Genomic DNA, 25,481 nt, shown 5'->3' on the forward strand with positions numbered 1-25,481 from the left:
TGACAATCTTCCAGTGACAAAAGCACACCATCCACACAACTAACTTGTCACACACCCATGGATCCCATGACCTTATTTCTCAAATCAATTTGTAGAGGCCTTGTCAACGTCAACTACAAACGTTATCCACCTTCTTGCTGCCTCACCATCATAAATGAACTTACCCTGAATTCATGCAGCCCGTTCTTGAATATTCTGCACTCGTCTACACGTCGACAATACATATAATTCCTCCGATTACTCCCTTCCCTCTCACCCAATTAGTTGCCTGCCACCAAAGTCAGCCCAAATGACTGGTAATTGCCATTTGTTATTTTAATTTTTACAACATGCTCTTTACTAGCATTCCTCCAACACAACCACGCATCACCAGAGAGGACCAGAAAATGGCCCAAACCTCTTTCTTCATCTTTAATAGCCAAAGATAATTCATTGGGGCCTGGCACAGTTGCGTTCATAGTTCTTCTGTCGGAGTTGTTTCTTGACCTCTAGACAAGTGTGCAGGCATGGCTTTGTGACCATCTGGAGATTACTACCCTTGAGGACCCGAGTTTTAACCTTTTCTCCAGCCCCCTATATTCACTCTGCAGGTCCTCATCCCTTTTCTAACCGAAATCATTTGTACCAACGTGCACAACATCCAGCTGCTTACCCTCCCACTCGCGACCGTTCTGCAGTCGCTCCAGGGTCACTGTTCCGTGCCACCAGGGAGGCAACATACCATCCTGGAGTCTCTTTTGCTGCCACAGAATCTCCTGTCTATTCCCCCAACTAACGAGTCACCCCTCACTACAGCTCTAGCCATCTCCACCCTTGCCTGCAATCCCTCCGAGCCAGGGCCGATGCCACTGACATGACCACTCCTGCCCTCATCTGACCCGTCATTACCTCAACAATATCCAAACAGACATGCCCGCTGTCGAGGGGAATGGCCATAGGGTACTGCCTTCCCTACCCCCTTATCTGATGGTCACCAATCAACTCTTCCATACCCTAGGAATGACCACCTTGCAGTAAATCTTATCTATGACCTCCTCAGTCTCCTGGATGATCGAGGTCATCCAACTGCTGCTCCAGATCCCCAACGTGGTCTGTAAGGAGCACAAGAAGTTTACTCAACTTCCCACATCATGCAGGAGTATACCACCAACAGCCATCTTTGCTGTACTAGACAATGCAAGATTTAAGAATGTAAAAACAGAGCACATATCTTATTGCACCATTATCCACTCCACTGAAGCCTTAAGCCAAAGCCTTGCACTAATCATTCTCATGGCATTTGCACATATACACAGTTTCTCCACCAGCATCTGCCTTCTATGTTACACACCCTATAGGAACAGTCACTCCAGGATGCTGACTGCTTTCAACTGCAAGACTGAAGAACTGGCTTATTCACGGGGAAGTGGTGGCAGGTAGTTTTTACCTGAAGCTCTGACCAGAGGTGTTTTGCAGGGATCTGCATGGGGACCTTGTTCACTTGGATGTAGATGTAGATGGGTTGGTTTGTAAGTTTGCTGATGACACGAAAACTGGTGAAGTTGCAGAGTAAGAAAGGATGTCAAAGTTCACTGTGGAATAGATTTAAAAACATGGACAGACGGAGCTTAATCCAAGCAAGAGTAAGGTGTTGCACTTTTGAGAGGACAAATGCAAGGGAAAGTACACAGTCAATGGCAATACCTTAAAAGCATTGACGTACAATAGATCTTGGGTTCCAAGAGCATAGCTTCCTGCAAGTAGCAACCCAAGTAGATAACATAGTAAAGGAGGAGCATGGTATGCTTGCATTCATCGGGGCATCGAATACAAGAATCAGGACGTCATCTTGCAGCTTTACAGGATCATTAGGGCCGCATTTGGAGTATTGTGAGCAGTTCTGGTCGGCTTATTTCCGGAAGACAGTGGAGGCTTTAGAAGAGGTTTACTAAAATGCTGCCAGGTAGATTAGAGAGGAGGAGATTAGTGTTTCAGATACAGGGAGAGGCTAGACATGAATACAATCAACTCAAACAAGCACAATAGAAATTTAAAAGAATGGAATTATTGTAGCGGATAATAGAAGGTCCTCTTCTGGGACCAATACGCAAAAAGTCACCGATGCTCCGATACCGTGTATGTCGTCTACGTAGAGTTTGCATGTGCTCCTTGTGACTGCATACATCCCGAAGATAATTTCCTTCGCTCCATAGATGCTGCCGCACCCGCTGAGTTTCTCCAGCACTTTTGTCTACCTCCCAAAGATGCAAGTTGGTAGGTTATTTCACTGCTGCAAAATGCCCCTAGAGTTAGGTAGGTTGTAGAATTTAAAGCAAAGTAGATAGAATGGAGGAGAGGCACTAACATAGGATTAGTATAAATGGATAGATGATTATCAGTGCAAAGTCATTGGAATAAAGAATCAAATCTCTCTCCTTTGCATCCAATTTTCCCCATTGCTCCTTGACAAGAATTTCATTTAACTGTTGTCACGTGCAAAAATCTTCAATAAAAAAATTAAAAATAGTCAATACAACCAACCTTCCAATGTGCTTCCCGTCTTATTTTAAAAAGGTACAAACTTTATTTTGGCACTTTGCAAATACCAGATGGTCCCACTCTCAGTTCAACTGCTGTCACGTTGTAAACATGGTGATGGAAAAGATTTGTCTGGACATGAACAGTACGGTCTGGACAATATTTAAACTGAAGGAAATAAAGTGGAATGAAATGGTATCAATGCAAAAGGAACAAGAAAAGAGAGTGTGAATACTGACCTATTTATGGTTTCACAGAAGAGTACAATAATCTGTTGCTGACTGAAGAGTTCCGCAGGAGATTTGATGGGGATTACTGCAGAAACATAGCTGGAATAACAGTTACATTTCAGAAAAGGTTTTGTGTTATGTTCAAGATTGATGTACAAACAGATTCTACAAGACAAATATTTTCTTCCGAAAAAACATTAGCAAAGCAAACCACACCATAGAAAATCACCAAAGACACAAAAAGCTGGAGTAACTCGGGGAGCATCTCTGGAGGAATGAGTGATGTTTCGTGTCGAGACCCTTCTTCAGACACTCGACCTGAAACATCACCCATTCCTTCTCTCCAGAAAAGCTGCTTGTCCCGCTGAGTTACTCCAGCTTTGTGTCAAATCAGTTTAAACCAGCATCTGCAGGTCCTTCTTATACAAAACCATCAGTTCATTTAGCCATTGTTGTTAAGTACCCAATGCAATTCTCCCTCTCAAAATAAATTGCCTTGTACAAAACTAACATTGTGATTTCAAAGCGAAAAACAACTGCTGCCTCCAATGTCATGTCGGTAAATTCGGGATAGCAAGGAAAAAAGGCAAAATTTAGTTTGAAGTTCTATCTCACATTATTAGTTAATACCAAATCTAAAGCAGTGATAATATGTGCAAAGATTTTTTCAACCAGCCCTCACCCCAAAAGTTGTGGGCCTTAATCCACTCTGAAAATCCAAATACATCATTCTCAGGTAGCTTATTGGCCTATCAAATCACAGGAGCCAATCATCACAACAGGGAAGTTTCAGTTTTATTTTAATCTTTCCTTTTCAAAAAAGGTCTATGCATAATGGACTCTCCATTTTAATTGGCCCAAATTGTCCAAAACCAGTTAATGTGCTCATTTACCATAAAATGTACTAATTTCTATAAACAATACTACAGGTGCACAACCTTTTATCCGAAAGCCTTGGGACCAGACACTTGTCGGATTTCGGACATTTTCGGATTTCCGAATGGAAGATTTTTAGCGTACATTAGGTAGGTAGCGCGGGCGGCTTGAAAAGTCTGGAGCAGCTGCCTCCTCCCCGGAGACCGGGAGAATCATTGCATAAATGTTAGTCAGTTAGTTTGGAGGGATTTTATGTGGTGGTGGTGGAGTAGGGGCGAAGGGGGAAACTTTAATTCTTAGTCCCCTACCTGGTCGGCGACTCCCAACCTCGCGGAGCTGGGGGCTTCGTCCGGCCGCGGGCGGCGCCGGTTGGAGCTCCGACCCCGGCAACTCTACCCCTGGCTGCGCGGCTCCAAATCCAGCGACGCTCCGCGAATGTTGGGAGTCGGCGGCCACAGCGCTCCGGAGCTTGCCGCACGGCGACCCGGTAAGGCATTGCCTGCTCTCCGCTGGTATCCCAGCGCTGCGACGCCGCCGACTCCCGACATTCGCGGAGCTGGGGCGTCCGGCCGCGGGCCGCGCTGGATTTGGAGCGCCTCGCAGCCAGGGGTAGGGTTGCCGGGGTCGGAGCTACAACCGGCGCCGCCCGCTGCCCCACCGGCCACAGCGCTGCAGAGCTTACTGCACGGCGACCCGGTAAGGCATTGACCGCTCCCCGCCTCTCCGACCAGGTAGGGGACTAAGAATTAAAGTTTACCCCTTCACCCCCCCCCCTTTCACATAAAAGCCCTCCAAACTAACTTACTAACATTTAAGCAATGATTTACAGATGTTTAAGCGTCTCCTGGTCTCCGGGGAGGAGGCAGCCGCTACAGTAGTACAGACCTGGGTTGACCGTGGGTCGTTTCGGGTCAAGTTTGGCGCCAAACGCGAGCTTTGGTGCGCAGACGACATCTGGAAAAAGTGGCCGGTTTTCGGAGTTTTTCGGTTTCCGGAACACCGGATAAAAGGTTGTGCACCTGCACGTCGTTACTATTTTGTTTCTTTGGGTCACAAATTGAATCCCATCTTATCTCAGTTGCAATGACATCTAAATATTTGAGGCCCTGAACATATGTGTTCTATTATTTTGTTATGAAGGAAAATAACCCCTCTTACTTGAACTCAAACTCCGCAAAGATCCTGTCAAACCGAACTAGAGATACTTTGATATCATCAGTGTAGACGCTGTAATCGGAGAAGCACTGTTCCCGGAGAAGTGTCCGCACCTCCTCCAAACTGTGCAGCAGGTCTTCCGCCAGAGGGCGCAACTGATACACTTCAGATTCATGCACCTCAATGGCAGAACCTGCCACTAAACACTGTAGATTGAAAAAGAATCTCTCATTGTTCTCACACATATCAAAGTAAATTCCACCCACCAAAATGTCAACTCATTAAACCAAACATACAATGTACAGATTTAGATCATGACGATATTGGCAATTACAAAACAAATCAAATCATGGAATGCTATAGATCAGGAATAACTGGATTGCATTGTTAAATTTATCTCCTAGAGTTATATAAAAAAAAAAAAATTGCCTCCTGAAGTCTCATGCACATTTTACTTAACTTTACCTTCTTGAAAGCGTCTGGTTTCCTTTTGGCCTATAATTCAATATAACTCTAAAAATAATGCATTACAAGATCCTATTAATAGGAGTTTGAAGAGTTACATTTCCTCCAATTCACTGCTTCTCCAAAAGTTTTTAACTGACAATTGCAAAAATAAAGATTACCAACCTTAGCTACATAAACTAGTGCCTAGCCATTGCTTTTAAAACTTAGTTCAGATTCCAAAGAGTTTTAGCATAGATAACAACAATAATCAAACTAGTTATTTCTCCCAAAGTGAGAAGCAGAAATTTAAACCACAGGTGAAAGTAATAAATCACCAATAACATTAAACTTGTGTTACACGGAGAATGGTCAAAGCTAAAATCAACGAGATCCCCACAATAGGCCAACAAACCAGACAAGTGCCAATGACTAAATTGTGGCTTTTGGATTGGCAGCACTTCTCACCCCTTGAGACTTACCTCAGCAGCAAACCAAAGTTGTACTCCTAAGTGGTCCTGCAAGATCTCATCAGGAAACTTGACCTGGAACTCTCGATTTGGTCGCTCATTAGGGATGCATTCATCCATGATCTGATTAATTATCTGCAGCATGTGGTCCTGAAATTACATGAAAATTGAAGTGTCATCCAAATTGATATTGGAAAAGGTTTCTTGGCTTGGGGTTGGAAGACTTTGCTCTCTTCTACATAACCCGAGCCCCAATCTCCAAACAGACATACAGCAACATAACCTGTTTTTAGAACTTGAAAATACAATCCAAGCTGCATGATCAGGTTTTATAGTCATTTAGTTCCAAAATCTAGAAAATTATGAAGTCCAAGTCCAACGTTAAAGGTGACATTTAATAACATATCCTCAGTTTATGAAATGGCAAAGGGAGGGCAAATTAATATAGAATTAATTTTGATCAAGAGAGGACAACATTCAGTACTTTCTTCAGTGTAAATCGAGCAGCTAATAAACACCATGCTCATTACCAGCACAATCCAGGCTCTCGGCACTCTGTGAACAACAACTTGCCCCACACATCTCCTTTAAATTTATCCCCACTGACATTCGTGAAGACCTGTTTTTGGATTTGGAAATGATTAGCCTAGTGCTGGATTCAATTACTGGATAAGAGCATGAAACAGGATATAAAGCACACCCAACCACAAATATGTAGTTGCATTCTCATGTGCAGCAAGATCCTCATACCATGCTACCAGGCAGCAAGTATAACTCCTTTCAGTCCGTTGGGCAGTTGTCAAGCATTTGATTGAAGCGGCATTGAGAAGAACACCAGCCAAAGCAAATGATCTTGTGTTGAATAGAAACATAGAAAATAGGTGCAGGAGTAGGCCATTCGGCCCTTCAAGCCAGCACCGCCATTCAATATGAACATGGCTGATCATCCAAAACCAATACCCCGTTGCTGCTTTCTCCCCATATCCCTCGATTCCGCTAGCCCTAAGAGCTATATCTAACTTTCTCTCCTGGAGGAACACCAAAACACTAACAACACCTCGTTCGAGAGGTGACATTTCTGATGTGTATTATCAAGAAGATTCTTATGTCCTAGTGCCAGTCAATTCCATATCTTTTATCAATATTTTAATAATTTGATACTGGACATTTCCATTCATCAAATCTTCAGAACTTCCGTTTGTACCAGACAATCATATAACTTTTTTCCCCTCAGTCACGAGTTTGATGCTAAATAACGTGTCAACTAAGAATGATGTATGTATAGACAATTCTATACAAAAAGTTACAGGCAAATATGAGATCAAGAATCATAGCAATAAAAAAATGTTTCTGACAACATTTCTATTGAAAAATCCATATAATTTGGAATACACCTTGCAAATGGAATTGCAGTTAACGACAACAGGGACAAAAATGGGACAACAGCACATTGAGAAAATGCCAGATATTTTTGAGCTGAAAAATAGCCACATGACGTGCTCCTATTGAGTAAACGGCATATTTTTTAAAAATAACTTTACGAAATAGACAAAAAGATGAGCATTTTGACATTTGTGTAATTAGACTGGCCATCAAGGGATCCAATAGTTAATTAAGCTTAAAAGCAAGGTAGTTTTGGATGACCAAGTCTTACGGGAAAAATGCAAGACCCCCTCCTCAGGAACCCAAAGTACAACAGAAATCTAGCAACCTAAAAAAACAATTGGGGATGGTAAAGAAAAGAAGATCCAGCAACTTGCTCCACACCACAAGTTTTCACTAAGGTCACTGTGGGTAAAATTAAAGGAGATGTGTGGGGCAAGTTGTTGTTCAGAGCGGATCATATTCTAGTGCTTTTATAAATGCTCCGTAAACATTCTGATTGTGTCCAATTCCACCATGTTCTCCGCCAGCACATACTAGATATCAACCGCTCTCAGTATTAAAAAAAATACTTGCCACGCAGATCCCCTTTAAATTTCCTCACTTTCACCTTAAACCTATGCATTCTCTTGATGCTCATGGGAAAAAGATTTCGACCATCTACCCTATTCGTACTTCCCAATTTTATACATTGAAAGTTCACCCCCCTCAGCCTCATTCACTTCAGGGAAAATGAGACAAATCTATCCAATATCTTTGACCTGTACAGGGCAAGAGGTCAAGCTTTATGTTATTATCAACTCTTTCGCTGAAGCATGCATTAAGTGCCAGACCCATCCTTACATGTCCCAAAAAAACACAACTTATTGTATAACACATTCTGTCATTGATAAAGGTCTGTAATGAGGGTTTGGATATTCAGTTCCACTTCCCTCTTAAACTTTGACAATAAGAACACATTTAGTATCAATGCGCAAGCAAAGCCTTCAATCAAGACGAGGATCAAACATCAAATCCTGAACAAAGTTCACCATCATCTGTGAACCTCATCTCAATTAGCATTTTAAATACAGACAAGCTACAGAGAAGTGTACAACTTCCATTCCTGCAAAATCCTTTAAATTGACTGATAGGAAAAGCTTCAGGGCCCTCTCCCAGGCCAACATCCCCAGCATCAGGACTGATAACTCTCAACCTGCACTGATGGGCAGGCCATGTCATTTGTATACTAATTAAAATTAAACAAAAGAGATGGAAATTTAAAAAAGTGAACAGTTTTCAGGTCAAAGGGCATTTGCCCTACATGTTAACACCATTTCTTTCCAGCAATGTGGTCCAATCCATTGAGTACTTCTAGCGTTTTCTTATATTCATAAAGCAAACACCCTGTCATAGCAAGAGGAGAGACCAGTTCAAGGATTCTCCAAAAGCCTTTTAAGATAGTGCCACAACCCCAACTCATGAGAACCCCCGACTCCTGACGACTCAAAATGGAGGAGGATTTGGACTGCCATTGAGAATCTCATGTTTCTGTATCAGGAGCATGCAGAATCCCAGCAAGAAAAATGGCAGGAGCCACCTCTCAAATGGATCCCAAGATAGCTGATCAGTGATCAGGCTAAAATTGGGACTAGCAAGTCTCCACCCCCGCCCCCCCCCCAACAAATTGCGCAGAAGGGGCCTAATGGGGCAGTTGGGTACACGATGGTGTACTCCTCTTGCTCTTTGTTCAGGGCTTCTGTGTGTTCTTGATTTGGGCTCTAGCTTATCAATACAATGCAGAATGGTCATTCTCTACTTTGCCGTTATCCATCCATTAGGCATCATCATCTGCAGCAGACTACAAATCTCTCATCACCCACTTCAGAATTGGGCTGGAAGCAAGTCATCATCAGCTGAAGGATTGCTCAGGAATATACGACTAAACCATGTCCTAATCTTTCTTTTAAATAATTGCCTACCCACCTGTTAAACTAGCCCTAATTAACATGCATTCTAGATGCAGAACAGTGTCTTCAGGAACAATTGTTTTAAGTTAGTGCCAAGTGCACACACCAATACTGCACCATGTGCAGAACAGGTTTTAGACTCTCAAAGATTTGTCGGTCACACTCTATTGTGGAAATCAGGAAAGCCATGCATCTTGCATCACTCAAAGGGTAATCAAGACCTTGATTAAAGCAAATGCACCATTAAATCAAAACCAACTGCACCACCACAGGTTCAGGAAGAGACATAAATAAACTTGAGAATTGGTCAACAGGTTAGTCGAGAATGGACTAAAGGGCTGTGGTCCATTGGATGCCTCTGCATACTTTTGAGCTATTTATGCATTAACATATCAGACATGAAACTAGAAAGGTACAGTGGGGTAAAGGGAAGGAAAATATATATTTTTTCCTTTAGGATTTAGTTGTATTTTGATATTTAAATGAAATTTCTCAGTTGACAAAAATATTGGGCTGTGTGTTCTTACTTCTACAGTATGTCAATAATTGCTAGAAAGACACCAATCAAGATTTAAGGTCAGTTCCAAGTAGCACTTCAATTTTGCATTACAACAATACACAATTGCTTGACAAAACCCAATTGGATTTGCTCCCAAACTGATCAATATGACCACTACTAGTGTCTACACTCTAACTTCAGAATATTTAGTTTGGTGCAGCGATAGTTTGTAAACAGGCCTTTTAGCATACATTGACTATCCGTACATGTTTCTATCCTGTACACTAGGGGCAATTAACAGAAGCAATCTAAGTTACAAGCCCGCATGTCTTTGGAAAGTGGGAGGAAACCAGAGAAAACAGTCACAGGGAGAACATAAACTCTGCATAGACAACACCCATAGTCATGAACCAACACTGGTCGCTCGAGATGCGAGGCAGCAACTCTACCGCTGTGTCACTGTTATCACCCTTAAACATCTAGCCATTCAATATAAATCTGGATTAGTGCTGCAACTGGTGGCACTAACATCCATGGTGATTAATTGATTTGAAAGCTTGTTTCTGGGCATATAAACCCCTACCTCAGCAAGAACCTGGACCCACTACAATTTGTCTAGCAGCACAATAGATCAGAGAATGCAATTTTGCTGGCTCGCCATTCTGCACAGGACCATCTGACCAATAAAAACTAGATCAGGCTGTTGTTCAAAGACTACAGTTTGACAATCAACACCATCATCCCCTCCATTCTTGTTCCCAAGCTCAGAAAACTAGGTCCTCGAGTTCCTCAAAAACAGAACACAATTGGTACGAATTGCCAACAATACAAATCTAACTCACTGACCTGTTTGGCCCGGAGATTGTTCAGTTGCACCACATACTCTTGGGGGTCATTGTGTATATTCACATTATTCAGCTCAGTCATCACTCGAATCACTTCCTTATCTGCATAGAAGAATTGAGCCAATGGGTGTGGGTTGGATCTCTGGAAACATAAAATGGAAGTGTGAGCAGTACAGAGACAAGATTCCTCTCCACATGAAACATACTCCCAAACTCCATTGGCAGCAGTTCATAGCAACAAGAGGCCAAATATGTGACCAGTAACTATTAAAAGTCAAGCAAATTCTTCTGCAGCAAAGGGTTATGAGAACAAAGGATTCTGAATAAATAACACTACTTGGGGAATAATCTGTATACTTTGTTTATTCCTTCTCCAAATATTAACAAGCAGAACAGTCATTTTATACAACTTTAATGCTTTTAAAGCATTGGTTTTCAGTAATGTGAATGCATGTTATTTTACAGCATTCCACTGGTGATACTTAATATGACAACTAAAATAATATCAATATCATGACTGTGATCATTCTAAATTTATGGCAATGGAATGAATTGACTATCAGAAGGTGGCAACAGAAGTGATTGAAAGTATTACCAGCTTGTCCTCTCAGCTAATCCTCATCAAGAAAGAAAACTGAACCAAGGGATAGAAGAGAATCCTAATCACTCTAATGATATGCTTTGATCAGTATACCATACAAATCTAGATCATAACAACATGCAGGCTAAGCAAGCAAGCCACTTGACCCCATCAAATCTGGTTCACCATCTAATACCACCATGCCAGACCCAATTAGACACTTGTCTTCACACACCCTGTTAATGGAGACATATTTCCATGCCCTTTTATCTTCACTTAAATAAATAGCCTCTTCTGCCTTTAAGGAAGACAGCGCCAAAGGTTTGCAATCCTCAAAATAAAATCCATAGCTGTTATCAGTTAACAATCTTTTATTTTGTACAGTCAACGTTTGTTCTAGATTCTCCCACAAGAAGAAATATCCTTCCTTGCCCACTTTATATGCTTTAATCAAGTCCTTGCCCATTTCAGTACAAAACAATAAATCCTTTTTCAAAATGCTTCTAACACGAATATCCTTCCTTAAATACTATACTTCAGATGTTACCTCATCAATGCCCGACATAGCTGAAGAATAATCTCCATACTTTTGTATTCAATTCCCTTGCAATAAATGACGGCATTCTGTTTGGTATTGGTATTTTATTGTCATGTGCAGTGAGATAGATTGAAAAGCTTTTGTTTGCATGTTTGCTAGTCCAACCAAACTATACAATCAAGCCATGCACAAGTACAACAAGACATGCAAAGAGAAACATACCAGGATGTAGAATATACAGTAGTGCTACTACTCACTATCTGTATACAAACCTTGCGAAAACCATGAGCAATATACCAAGACTGCGCTACAACTTAGAACTTGGCAGCCTTTCACTATTTAGGGAATGATTATTTTTTTTTTAATTCTGCTAAAATGGACAATTTCTTATTTCCTTCACACTTGTTTTCAGTCAAGATTTATCCACTTACCCAACATACCATTGTGTCCTATTACCCCAAATTAGCAACCAGACCTTCAGAACTTTCATCTAAATAACTTGCATGAATCATGACATGTTGAAGTCGCAGCACCAATCCATGTGGAACATCACGCATTACAAACCAGAAAAAGATGCATTTATGCACGTTTCATGTTAACCAGCTAGTTTTCTTTCCATGCCACTACACTACAATGCCATGAATGTTTATTTTCAGCAATTAAATTTGATACAGTATTTTATCAAATGCCTTCTGACATTTTGTGGTATATGGATCAGTTCCTTTTTCTTCACAAATAACTTTTCTTCCCTCCCCAATCCCCATTATATTGGAAAATTTTAAATCTGCTTCTTTACTCTTTTAATTGTTTCATGCAATTTGGAAATAGTTAGCAATGTTAAACATGTGTTTTTGAATAGCTCTTACAACCAAAAGCCATGTTAAAAACCACTTGTTTATATCAAAATAGCTTGCTGGTTTCCAATAATGTCAGGAAAGAGCTGATGTATTTTGAACTGAAACTAGTTACATGAATGAAGTGCAATCAGTGAAGCTGCACCATTCACAGACTTCTGGTCTTGCTTTTCTCCAACATAAACAGAAGTCTTTTGGAAATGCAAACAAAAGCTCACTGCCATTGTTGCACAGTTCTAAAAATAAAATTTAGAATGGGAATAGTTTTGATGCAAAACTAAAAGTTTAAACTAAAATAGCTATAACAAGTGATTGAACAAGATAGGTTAACATTTGGGGGAACTGTACTGATGAAAATTAAAAACTAACAAGCTGACCAAACCTGCACCAAACACATCAGCTGCAGTCTCAGGAAAAAACATCTAATTGTAGCAAGGCCATCACCTCCTATTTAAAATCAACATATTACTGCTGCTCCAAAAAAACCTTACTGCTTACATTTTGGCATTTAGCAATTCAGGTAGAAGGATAACTGGTTCACTGAGCACCAATATTACACAATCTTGTATGAAAAATCAAATGCACCGATTTTCCTTTTTACACATCAAATAAGACAAGTCAGATGCGATCTTCCTTTCATAAATATATGCTGCCCTGCTCTAGTCCACAATTCTTTTCAGGGTGTTCTGTTCTTCCTTCCTTCAAAGTAAATGTGAGCATTCTCCCCTTCACTAAGTTGGGACAAGAAGTTTGCATGTCTATTTTAAGACCATCTTTTTCTTTCAATTGTCAAACAGATATCTGGCGTGCATCCCAGGAGTAGCAGTGAAATTCAACCAGGTCAGATGAATGCCAAGTGCTCAAGGCTTTAATACACCTCATTTACAAAAAATCTCAGACAATAAATTCAAGCATTACAGGGATCTGAATGCATTCAAATGCTTTGCATTGTTTTTTTCTTATGTGACTTTGCCTCTGCAATGCAGACCCACCCAGTTGGAAAAATGTGTACTTCCTCTTCAGGATACGAACTAACACTGTAGACATATAGCGTGTGGAAATAAATGTCCTTGGTGATTGTTCATTGTTGACCGACCATCAAGCAGAGAGCATCATGCATAGAACAGTACAGCATAGGTAGATGCCCTTCAGCCCACAATGTTTGTGCCGAACATGACGCCAAGTTGAACTAATCTCATCTGCCTGTACACGATTCATATCTCTTTTCCCTACACTCTGCCCTGACCCACCTGGACAGCAATAACACCTACATCAGGTTGCTGTTCATTGATTTCAGCTCTGCCTTTAACACTGTCATCCCCGCTAGCTTGATCACCCGGCACTCAGCCGACTTGGCACCTCCACCTCCCTCTGCAATTGGACACTGGATTTCCTCACCAACAGACCACAGTCTGTTAGGGTCAACAACATCACCTCCTGGTGGTAGGACTGATCAGTGACAACAACGAGTCAGCCTACAGGGATGAGGCCCAGCACCTGACAACCTGGTGTGCCAACAATAACCTCGTCCTCAACTCCAAGAAGACGAAGAAAATTATTGTCGACTTCAGGAAGAACGGAGGGGGCAGACATACCCCCATCCATATAAACGAGACTGATGCGCTTCTCCAACTACAAATTCCTCGGGGCACACATCTCGGAGGATCTGTCCTGGTCCCTCAACACCCCCAAGCTGATCAAAAAGGCGCAGCAGCGCCTTTACTTCCCGAGGAGGCTCAAGAAAGCTCACCTGTCCCCCCAGATCCTGACCAACTTTTACCGCTGTACCATCGAAAGCATCCTGACCACCTGCTTCACGGTATGGTACAGCAGTTGCACCATAGCGGACAGGAAGGCACTACAACGGGTGGTGAAAACCGCTCAGTACATCATCGGTGCCCCGCTCCCTGGCATGGATGCCCTCCACCGAAAACGGTGTCCGAGACGGGCCGGGAAGATCATCAAAGACCCCTCCCACCCTAACCATGGACTGTTTGCCCTCCTCCCATCAGGGAGGCGGTACAGGACCCTCGGGTCTCGTACTAGTAGGATGAGGAACAGCTTCTACAGCAACACTATCACATTGCTGAACTCTGAGTCCCGCCGATAGATTTCTCCAGTCTCTCCGTCCACATTGTTTGCTTATTCTGTATTTTTTATTTCTATATTGCACTATTACTACAGACTGACGCTAAACTGCATTTCATTGAACCCATACTTGTATCTGTGCAATGACAATAAAGTTGAGTTGAATTGAATCGAAAAGCCTCTTAAACATCATTATCATATCTGCAAATCAAAGAAAACTTAAAATGTGTGTTCTTTCTTCTTGATACAATATTGAAAAATTAATGAACAGGCTTCAAGTGTGGTTCAACCACTGGTTTCTTAGTACAAAGACACTCATTTATTTGAACCAGGGGCAGCAGACTAAAACCTTGCACAGGGTATTGGATTTGTTACACTACTCAGGATAGTTAAAACATGATAAAACACAATCACTTGCAAAATATCTCAGAACTCACCATAGGTGGTTCATAATAATAATTCCACGTACTCGTAGTACTCCATTGTCTTAAGTATGAATGAACAAAATTGCCCGTACAACTGATTCTTCCTTAACCTAATCTAATCAGGTAGCAGAGTATCATAAACTCAGCAATCTCTCCCCCATTTTCTACTATTTCTTTTGACGTTCACTCACTATTCCAACAAATTCAAATTGTTCTTTCCCACTGAATGTCTTCTGCTTTTCCATTCATCGTCATCAGGACTGTCATTTCAGCTCACAATACCAGATCAACATGACCTTATTCACCAAAGGCGTCTGCCTGACTGAGACACCCATCACAATGAACAACCTTGCATTTTCTCTATGCAGGTACATTTCTTGTTGTGGATACAATGGGTCAGAGCTACGCCCAACCTTTTGTTCTCTTTTTCCTATACTCACACCGATCGCTCATCTTACAAGGTCCTTTCTTGCAATTATAATTTCTCCCTTACGTATGTGCCATTGCTGTTTTAATGAAGATCAGTGCAAACTATCATTTCAAAACATTTGGCAAAAATCATCCAATAAGATTTCAAATGCTAGAGCTAACAGCACCAATTATAACGAGGGGCATTGGGACAGTAAACTTAGCTCCTACTCATTTTACTATTTGAACCAAATGTTGGCATTTGGGGGAAATGGAGGGCAAATTGGCATGTCTCGACACCATCAGTATACCAGGTTGGCACACCGATCCAAACAGGTAATTGTCTGTTTTTTTTTTTTTTTTTTTTTTAATGTCTTTTCTTCAGCCCATAAAGCTGCAAGAAGAGTGAACCTGCTGCAAAAAAAAAAAAGAACCGATTTCGTAGCAATCGTAGAATAGACTAGCTTAAATTAGGTTAGAAATACGTTGGATTTTTTATGGATGCATGTCACTGGTGATTTGAAGCTGTCTGAAACACAATGCAAATCCACTTTGTTTGCATGGTACACAGATTTGAGAAAAAGGGAAAAGCTAATATTTATGCATTATCATTCCACAAATTTGAGCTTCCATTTTTTACCAATAATCAAAGCGGGTCTGTGGACAATCTAAAAATACCCGCTAATCTGACCCAGGAAAAGTGACTTTCAGCATGGAAGCAGCAATAAATACTGTGATTTGACAAAAAAAAACTATTATTTGCTCCATCAACTAACTGCAGATCACATGATGACATAGAACAGGGCAGCTTAGGAATGGATCCTTCAGCCCACAATATTTGAGATGAGTATGATTCCAAGTTAAATTGATCTCATCTGTCTGGAGATGATCCATATCCCTCTATTCTCTGCACTTCCAAGAGCCTATGTAAAAGCCTCTTAAATACCACTATCGTACCTGCCTCCACCACCACATCTGGCAATGTCTGCACATCTCCATTAAACTTTCCCCCTCTCACCGTATAGCTATGCCCTCTCGTGTTGGACATTTCCACCCTGGTGGAAAAAGGTCCGACTGTCTACCCTATCATCGTCTCTCATAATTTTATATACTTCTATCATCTCCCCTCAACCACCAACATTCCAGAGAAAACAATCCAAGTTTATTCAACGCCGAAACCCTCCAATCCAGGCAGCACTCTGATATACCTCTGCACCCTCTCCAAAGCCTCAATGTTTCTCCTGTAATAGGGCGACCTGAACTGCACGCATATCTCCAAATGCAGCCTATCCAAAGTCCTACACAGCTGCACCATGGCTTTCTGATTCTATTCAATCCTCTGGCAAGCATGCCATACACCTCCTTTAACACCCCATCTACTTCACTGCATCTTCAGTGACGTATGACCTTTAGTGTCCACCTATGGGACCTTAGGCTACAAGATCTCTCTGCACATCTTTGCTGTTAAAGGGACTTGCTATTAACTGTATACTTTCCCCTTACATTCAACCTCCCAAAGTAGAACACATCACACTCGCTCGTGTTATACTCCATCTACCATTTCACCACCCATTTCCGCATTTGATCTGTATCTCACTGCATCTTCTGCAACTCCTCCAATTTTGGTGCCATCAGCAAACTTCTCACAAACCCATCGACAATTACACCCAGGTCATTTATGTATACAGGTCCATGACTGATTTTCGGCAGCTGGTGGTCTGGCACCTCCTTCAATACAAACTAAAATACAAAAGCGCGCTTTCAACCCCCCCCCCCCCCCCCCCCCCCCCCCCCCTGGAAATCGTGGCACTTAGGTCAGGTGAGGCACCCGATCTCTACCTCATCAGGTCTTTCTCCCCATGACCTGCTTGGGTTTTCTCCAAGATCTTCGGTTTCCTCCCACACTCCAAAGATGTACAGGTTTGTTGGTTAGTATTCAGTATTAGTATACTGAATACTAACTTAGGTTAAATGGGTTGGTATAACTCTAAATTGTCCCTACTGTAGGATAGTGTTTGTGGGCATGGATCACTGGTCAGTGCGGACTCTGTGGGCCGAAGAGCTTGTTTCCGCATTGTATCTCTAAACAAAAATATATGACCTGCCATGTACAAAGCTATGCTGGCTATTCCTACTTAGCCCATTCTTTACCAATTGAGTGCAAATACTATTACAAAGAATTCTCACCAATGGTTTCCCTACCGCTGACACAGGACTCACTGGCCTATAGTTTTGTGGATTCTCTCTACTTCCTTTCTTAAAAAAAAGGAATAACATTGGCCACTCTCCAGTCCTCTAGGACCTCACAATGGCTAGAGAGAAAACAAAGGCCTCATGAAAGACCCTGCAATATTCTCGCCCTCAATAACCTGGGACAGATGTCATCTGACCCAGAGAACTTATCCACTTTGATGTCCTTCAAGAGCCTCAGCATCACCTCCTTCTCGATGCCAAATTGCTCTAGCATATTTCTACTCTCTACACAAATCTCACTGTCCTCCAAGATCTTCACACTCTCCTAGAGGACTGGAGAGTGGCCAATGTTATTTCTTTTTTTTAAGAAAGGAAGTAGAGAGAATCCACAAAACTAGGCCAGTGAGTCCTGTGTCAGCGGTAGGGAAACCATTGGTGATCTTCTCAGTGAATACAGATGCAAAGTATTTATTTAGTACCTCACCTACATACTTTGTTTTTAAACACACGTATAAAAAGCCTTGGGATTTTCCTAATTCCGGCTTGCCAATGACCCACTCGAGTTCAGTCCTACCAACTCTACTAGTTTTATATTCCACATAAGCCCAGTCGCATGCCACTTTCTTAAACCCGTCAAACGCTGCCATCTTCTTCCTGACCAAGTTTCCAACCTCCATGGTCATCCACAGTTCCCTTACCTTTCCATCTTTATCCCACCTCCATACTGGAACATGCTAATCCTGCATTTTGATCAGTTGGTCTTTAAACAACTCCTACGTCAGCTATGGACTATACAAACAACAACCGCTCCCAATCTACCCTCCCTAGCTCCTGCCTAATGACATTGGAATCTGCCTTGCCCCAATTAAGTGCCTTCCCCCAACATCCAGACCTGTCCCTAGTCAAAACAATCTTAAAACTTCTGGAGTTGTGATCACTTTTCCACCATAACACCAATTATCTGGCCAGGCTCATTTCCCAACACATGGTCCAGCACGGTCCCTCTGCGAGTTCAACAATCCATATACTGTTTAAGGAACCCCAGCTAATCCCCTTGGCCCAAGTAATTCTTAGTCAATATTGGAGAGGTTACAATCACCCCCTATAACAACCCTGTGTATCTTGCATCCTTCCGTAATCAGTCTACATATCTGATCCTCTATTCCCCCCTGGATGTTAGGCCTATATTATAATCTAATTAGAGTAATTGCTCTTATTATTTTTTCACTCAACCCATAATGCCTCAGTAGATGCACCCTCCAGTATGTCCTCTCGGAGGACATTCTTCCCGATTAGTCATAGTGATAGTGTGGAAACAGGCCCTTGGGCCCCAACTTGCCCACACCGGCCAACATGTCCCTGCTACACTCGTCCCACCTGCCTATGCTTGGTCCATATCCCTACAAACCTGTCCTATTAGTAAAGCAAATCCTCCAGCTCTTTTACCAAACTCTCCATCTCATCTGAAACATCAAATGCCAGGTACGTTGATCTGCCACTCAAGTTCCTGTGATGGCCACATCATAATTCCAAGCACTGGACCAGATTCTAAATTCATCAGCTGTACCTACAATACTCCTCACATTTAAGTAAATATACTTCAGCCCTTCTTATACTCTTATTTGTGAATCATTCCTTGCCCGTCCTTCCTTTGAGACTTACCTGTCATAAACTGCACTTTCTCATCAGCCCTTCAATTTGCTGACCTGCTGCTCCGATTCCTACTCACCTGCCATTCTAATTTAAACCCTCTTTGTTAGCACTAGCAAACTTCCCTACAAGGATATTGGTCCCCCTCCAGTTCAGGTACAATCCTTCCCTCTTGTACAGGTCTCCTTTGCCTCGGAAGCGATCCCAACGGTTCAGAGATCTAAATCCCTGTCCCCAGCACCAACTCCTCAGCCATGTCCTAACCTCCTATTGCTACCCTCACTAACACGGGGTACCAATAGTAATCCAGAGATTACCTTCCTCAAGGTTCTGCATTTTAACCTTTTGCCCAACTTCCTACATTCACTCCGCAGGACCTCATCTATTTCCTACCCAAGTTATTTGCATGAATAAATAGAAGACGTGCACAACGAATTATGTCTGCTCCCCCTCCCCCTCGAGAATATTCTGCAGCCGCACCAAGACATCCTGAACCCAGGCACCTTGGAGGCAACAAATCATCCTGGAGTCCCTTTTGTTTTCATAGAATCCCCAGTCTGTCTCCCTGTCTATCGAAACTCCTATCACTATAACCTCAGAGCCATGCCTGGTGCCAAACCTGACTGTTCCTGCTGTCCCCAGAACCGTCATTCCCCTCAACAGTATCAATAGACAATAGGTGCAGGAGTAGGCCATTCGGCCCTTCAAACTAGCACCACCATTCACTGTGATCATGGCTGATCATCCACAAACAGTACCCCTTTCCTGTCTTCTCCCTATATCAATTGACTCGGCCATCTTTAAGAGCATTATCTAACTCCCTCTTGAAAGCATCCAGAGAATTAGCCCCTACTGCCCTCCGAGGCAGACAATTCCACAGATTCTCAACTCTCTGGGTGAAATTTTTTTTTCTCATTTCCGTTCTAAACGGTCTACCCCTGATTCTTAAACTGTGCCGCCTGGTTCTGGACTCCCCCAACACCGGGAACATGTTGTTTAAGAAGGACTATTCTTAATTTTAATCTTAATTCTTAAGTCCCAATTTTGTTAGTCCTTGCTATCTCCTCCCCTTCCACAGCCCCCCTGCTGTCTCCTCCCATCCCCCAGCCTTCGGGCTCCTCCTCCTTTTTCCAATCTTGTCCCCGCCCCCCACACCCCCGATCAGTCTGAAGAAGGTTTTCGGCTTTTTGTGTACCACCGGAAACATGTTTCCTGCTTCTAGCATGTCCAATCACTTAATAATCCTATATGTTTCAAGAAGATTCCCTCTCATCCTTCTAAATTCCAGTGTATACAAACCCAGTCGCTCCATTCTTTCAACATTTGACAGTCCAGCCATCCCGGGAATTAACCTCATGAACCTACATTGCATTCCCTCAATAGCAAGAATGTCCTTCCTCAAATTTGGAGACCAAAACTGCACACAATACGCCAGGTGTGAGTAAAAGGGTATAACTGTTCAGCAGAGCCACAGGCGATCGCTGAACTCTCTACCTATTCCCTACCCTGGTAGCCACCCATCTAGTCTCTGCCTGCCACTTAGGTGTGACTACAGCACTATACTCCTTTTTATAATTCTCCCAGATAAGCCAGAGGTCGTCCAGCTGCAGCTCCAGCTCCCTAACGCAACTCTAAGGAGCTGCACCTGGACGCGCTCCTGCAGATGCCGTTCTGAGGGATACTGGGCATTATCCCGAGTTTCCACACCCCCTAGGCCAAGCACTCCACCATGTTAACTTCCATCTCACCTACACTAGGACCAAGTTCTACTCAGAAACAAACAAAAAGTGACAGTGCAAACAGACGTGGTCTGAATATTTGTAAGTATTGTGAATATAACCATCAGAAGCCAATTTATATCCATCTGCAATTCTTAACTTCCCTTCAGTGAAGTTTTGTTGCTGATGCAAGCATTACTGGACTGAAAAATTATACTACCACAGGGTTTCCATATAACCAAGGTGCATGCAAATGAATTTGACGTTATAATTTAAGATAAAATTAAATCTTTTAGCATAAAAAGTGGACAATTGATATTTTAGTAAAGAATAACTACATTTTCATGCAGCAATTTAAAGGATACATCATAGCATTATAAATCTAATGTTGCAAAGAAAAGTTAAGAGCCAAATTGACACAATTTGTTATTTATGATTCATTAATAACAATGTAGATGTTACAGATACAACATCCATGTCAAGCAATAGTGCAAATTGTAATAGAACATAATCGGAATTAGAAATATTGCTCGACAATCTTTATCCATGTACAAAGAAATGACAATCATATTCATTTGAAATGTTAGTTTCCCTTATTTAAGTAAATATACTGGAATTGACTTCAACCGCCACATGGTGAGAAATAGAATTTCTAAGCCATTCAGTTATTAATTCAAAGTGTAAATTGGGTAGGTATGAAATGAATACACGAAACCCTCTCAGTCACATTCAAAATAAAACTTTAGAAAGTATGGAGGAATATGTCTTGTGGAATTCTGCTCAAGCAACATGTTCAAATGTTAGTGAAGGGAATTAACATGGGGAAAGCAGATTGCCTTGGCTAAGGCAAAACGAAATTATGGTAAACCAGAAGTGACCAGCAGAGGAACTGAATAGGCATGTACAATGATCAAACCTTTAGATATATCTATCATTGTTTGCTCCTGGTCAATAACATGGTTAACAAACTAAATTTCCCTCAGAAAATAACCAACCTTGGTTTCTATTCAGATATTTACTTTCAGGATTGACCTAAAAAGTCACAAGTGAATCCTCATGCCAACTAAGTTTGACTGCATTCAGTGATTTCTATTTATATTACACAATCAACTTAAGTAATTGAGCGACAGATAGAAATGTTAATTTAATTATAAAATGTAGAGAAAGGCGAATCCAGCCAAGTTACCGTAAATATCTTTCCCCTTGTGTCCTCACTGCGACAATGCCCCCACTATTTTAGGGATTGTTTCGCAAAATGCACGTTAAATAAAATAGTTTCGAACCTTTTAAAATGATGTAGGTTCTCAGATTAATTTATTTACTACCCCGGGTGATGCAACATACAAGTTTCAACTCGATGCTGATGAACCGGCCATGACGAATGTACCGAGTACGGAAGCAGTTAGGAATAAACCAACTCCTGAGATAATGACACACCCACTAGAAGTCCTCAGGGGTGTTCTGAGGAGGAAATAAAACTAAATTACCAGTTAATGTTAAAAACAGATTCAAATCGGAGAATCACTTTCTTCAGAGATAGACTCCCCTCTTCATGAACTGGGATTATTATGAATTAAAACTACACAAAAAAAGCCGATCAACGAATGTGGAAAGTGAACAAAAGCTAGCAATAATTTTAAAATTCTTGGCGAACGAGAATGGGAAAGTGGCGTGTCTAGCGTCTAACGTCTTACTTTGGGCTTGTTAAGCCATCTCTTCACAGCAGCGGGCAGCATGCTGACTTCCCCGGAGCCGGCGTACATTCACAAACGATACTTCTAGCGGCCGAATCTACAATCCTGTCTGTTGTGGCTTGGGATCCACTTCAACTTTCTGGATAGACTTTCGCAAGCACAGCGACATCTCCATATCAGAACCGTTGATATATGGTTGTCCCGTCTCGCACGTTGTCTTTCCCGCGGTCGTTCACTTTCTTTCCATGGACACACTAACTTTTACACCGTCTCTTCAACGCCGGCAGTTTCTCTCGTACACGCACAGGTGGGCAATTCCTCGCACCGAACAGACCGGCGGGTGGATTCGCCTACTCGGACATATTGGCCGCTCAAATCCACCTCAGCGTCTGCGAAACCTCCAGCGCCGGGTAACTTGTCCGAGGAGGCTTGCTGCGTGGGAAATGGAGCGAAGGTGTGTTCTCATTCCTGCTCTGAGGCGGCGGCGTCCCCCCTCCCTTCCATGATGCACTCACTCCGCCAGCGACCACGGCTCCTTCCGCCTTCACTCACACACACACCTACCTGTCTCAATCATAATTTACGCGCTGACGCGCCTCAAACGCGCCTACCCCGCCTTTCCGTGCACAGTACCGCCCCCTCTCTCCACTTGCCCCGCCCCCACAACACAACCACTTGCCCCGACCTCCCACCACTTGCCCCCTCACCCCAACCACTTGCCTCCATCTCCCACCACTTGCCCCCTCACCCCAACCACTTGCCTCCCCCAACCACTTGCCTCCACACCACAACCACGTGTCCACACCACAACCACGTGTCCCCACCCCAACCACTTGCCCCCACCCCCACCACTTGCCCCCACACCACAACCACTTGCCCCCCCCCCCAACCACTTGCCCCCACCCCCCTCCACTTGTCCCCACCCCCCTCCACTTGTCCCCACCCCCTCCCACTTGTCCCCCACCCCCCACCCCAACCACTTGTCCCCACCCCCCTCCACTTGTCCTCCCACCCCCTCCACTTGTCCTCACCCCCTCCACTTGTCCCCCCCTCCACCCCCCCTCCACGTGCCCCACCCCCACCACTTGCCCCCACCCCCCCACTTGTCCTCACCCCCCACCACTCCACTTGTCCCCCCACCCCCCCCTCCACGTGCCCCACCCCCACCACTTGCCCCCCCCCCCCTCCCTCCACTTGCCCCGACCCCCACCCACCACTTGCCCCCACCCCCCCTCCACTTGTCCCCCACCCCCCCCACCACTTGTCCCCACCCCCACTCCACTTGTCCCCACCCCCCCCCCCACTTGGTCCCCACCCCCACTCCACTTGTCCCCACCCCCCTCCACTTGTCCCCACCCCCTCCACTTGTCCCCACCCCCCCCACTTGTCCCCACCCCCTCCCTTGTCCCCACTTGTCCCCACCCCCCACCCCTTGTCCCCACCCCCCCTCCCACTTGTCCCCACCCCCCCCCTTGTCCCCCACTTGTCCCCACCCCCCTCCACTTGCCTCCACACCACAACCATTTGTCCCCATCTCCCACCACTTGCCCCCGCACCCCAACCACTTGCCCCCATCTCCCACCACTTGCCCCCACACCACAACCACTTGCCTCCCCACCCCCAACCACTTGCCCCCACCTCCAACCACTCACCGCCACACCAACCACTCGCCCCCCCACTGCAAAACCACGTTGCCCCACACCCTCACACTGCCAACCACTCCCCCTCCAACCACTTGCCCCACCTCCAACCACTTGGCCCCCCCCTCAAACTACTCCCCCTCCAACGACTTACCCCATACATCCAACCGCTTGCCATCAAATCTCCACTTGCCCCCACATCTCCAACCACTTGCCCCACCTCCAACCACTCACCGTCACACCTCCAACCACTCCGAATCCACCCCAACCACTCCCCCTCTAACTACTTACCCAATACATCAAACCACTTGCCCCACATCTCAATTTGCCCCCACGTCTCCAACCATTTGCCCACACATCCAACCACTTGCCCCACATCTCCATTTGCCCCCACACCTCCAACCACTTGCCCCACACCTACAACCACTTGCCCTCCTCTACAACCACTTGCCCTCCTCTACAACCACTTGCCCTCCTCTACAACCACTTGCCCTCCCCTACAACCACTTGCCCTTACACCTCCAACCACTTGCCCTTCCCTATAACCACTTGCCCCGCCCTTTCACCACATGCCCTGCCCTCCAACCAGTGGATCCACCGCAGGTGGCCCACGTGACCCTGCAGCACTTTCTTCTCATCTGAATCTGACTTGGTTTGGGTGGTGTGATTATGCTTTTTTTTCCCTAGGCATCTCCTCTGCATTCGGGATCACTTCCTGTGCTGGTGAATTACAGGCATTTGCACATGTGGGACAGTGGACTTTCAGGATATGGTTTATGAGGCAGTGCACACCCTCTTATTTATGTAGTGCTCCTGCCTTATCTTGCCAAGGGCCTCAACGTTCTCAACACTATCCCCAGCACTTTCTTTGGCCATGGAACACCATGAGATTCCCAGGAGTTGGTTGGCATGTTGCAATTTTTCCAGAGGCATTGACCACACATTGTGCAATCTTGATTAATTGATTGCTACTTCATTGCAGGCCCGTACGAAGTTTTTCAAAAAGGGGGGTGGCACGACAGGATTACAAAAAACTTAATGTGAAATAATGTGCGTGCTGTGCACATCACGAGATCGAAGCATGAAGTCCCTCGATGCCAGGGTCCAAGGCCTGCTTAAGTGCCCTGAAAGCTCTGGGGTTTTAGATGCTCTCTGATGCATTCTGAGCCTTATTTTGGAGCATTTTTGCACCAAATCTATGACCAATATTTCAGAAATGAACAGGAATCTGAGAGGTAGCTTTTTCACACAAAGGGTGCTGGGTGTATGAAATGAGCTGCCAGAAGAGATCGTTAAGGCTGGGACTATCCTAATGTTTAAGAGAC

The 25,481-nt window shown here is 43.7% G+C and overlaps 1 protein-coding gene across 2 annotated transcripts in view; it reads right to left on the minus strand.

Moving 5' to 3' along the window:
* LOC129701612 (lateral signaling target protein 2 homolog) overlaps nt 1-25,481 on the minus strand; it is a 61,888-nt gene that overhangs the window by 15,815 nt on the left and 20,592 nt on the right. The window contains exons 1-5 of one of the 2 annotated variants that reach the window (XM_055642924.1): nt 22,517-23,091; nt 10,370-10,510; nt 5,705-5,842; nt 4,782-4,984; nt 2,757-2,846 (exon numbers count right to left, since the gene is read on the minus strand). In XM_055642924.1, coding sequence (XP_055498899.1) covers nt 2,757-2,846; nt 4,782-4,984; nt 5,705-5,842; nt 10,370-10,510; nt 22,517-22,585 — 641 coding nt within the window. In that variant the 5' untranslated portion in view covers nt 22,586-23,091. Of the gene's footprint in view, nt 1-2,756; nt 2,847-4,781; nt 4,985-5,704; nt 5,843-10,369; nt 10,511-22,516; nt 23,092-25,481 lie in introns of those variants that run through there. The other variant, XM_055642925.1, reaches the window with a different exon arrangement.

Source organism: Leucoraja erinacea, chromosome 11, assembly GCF_028641065.1.
Source record: "Leucoraja erinacea ecotype New England chromosome 11, Leri_hhj_1, whole genome shotgun sequence".
Lineage (NCBI taxonomy): Eukaryota > Metazoa > Chordata > Chondrichthyes > Rajiformes > Rajidae > Leucoraja > Leucoraja erinaceus.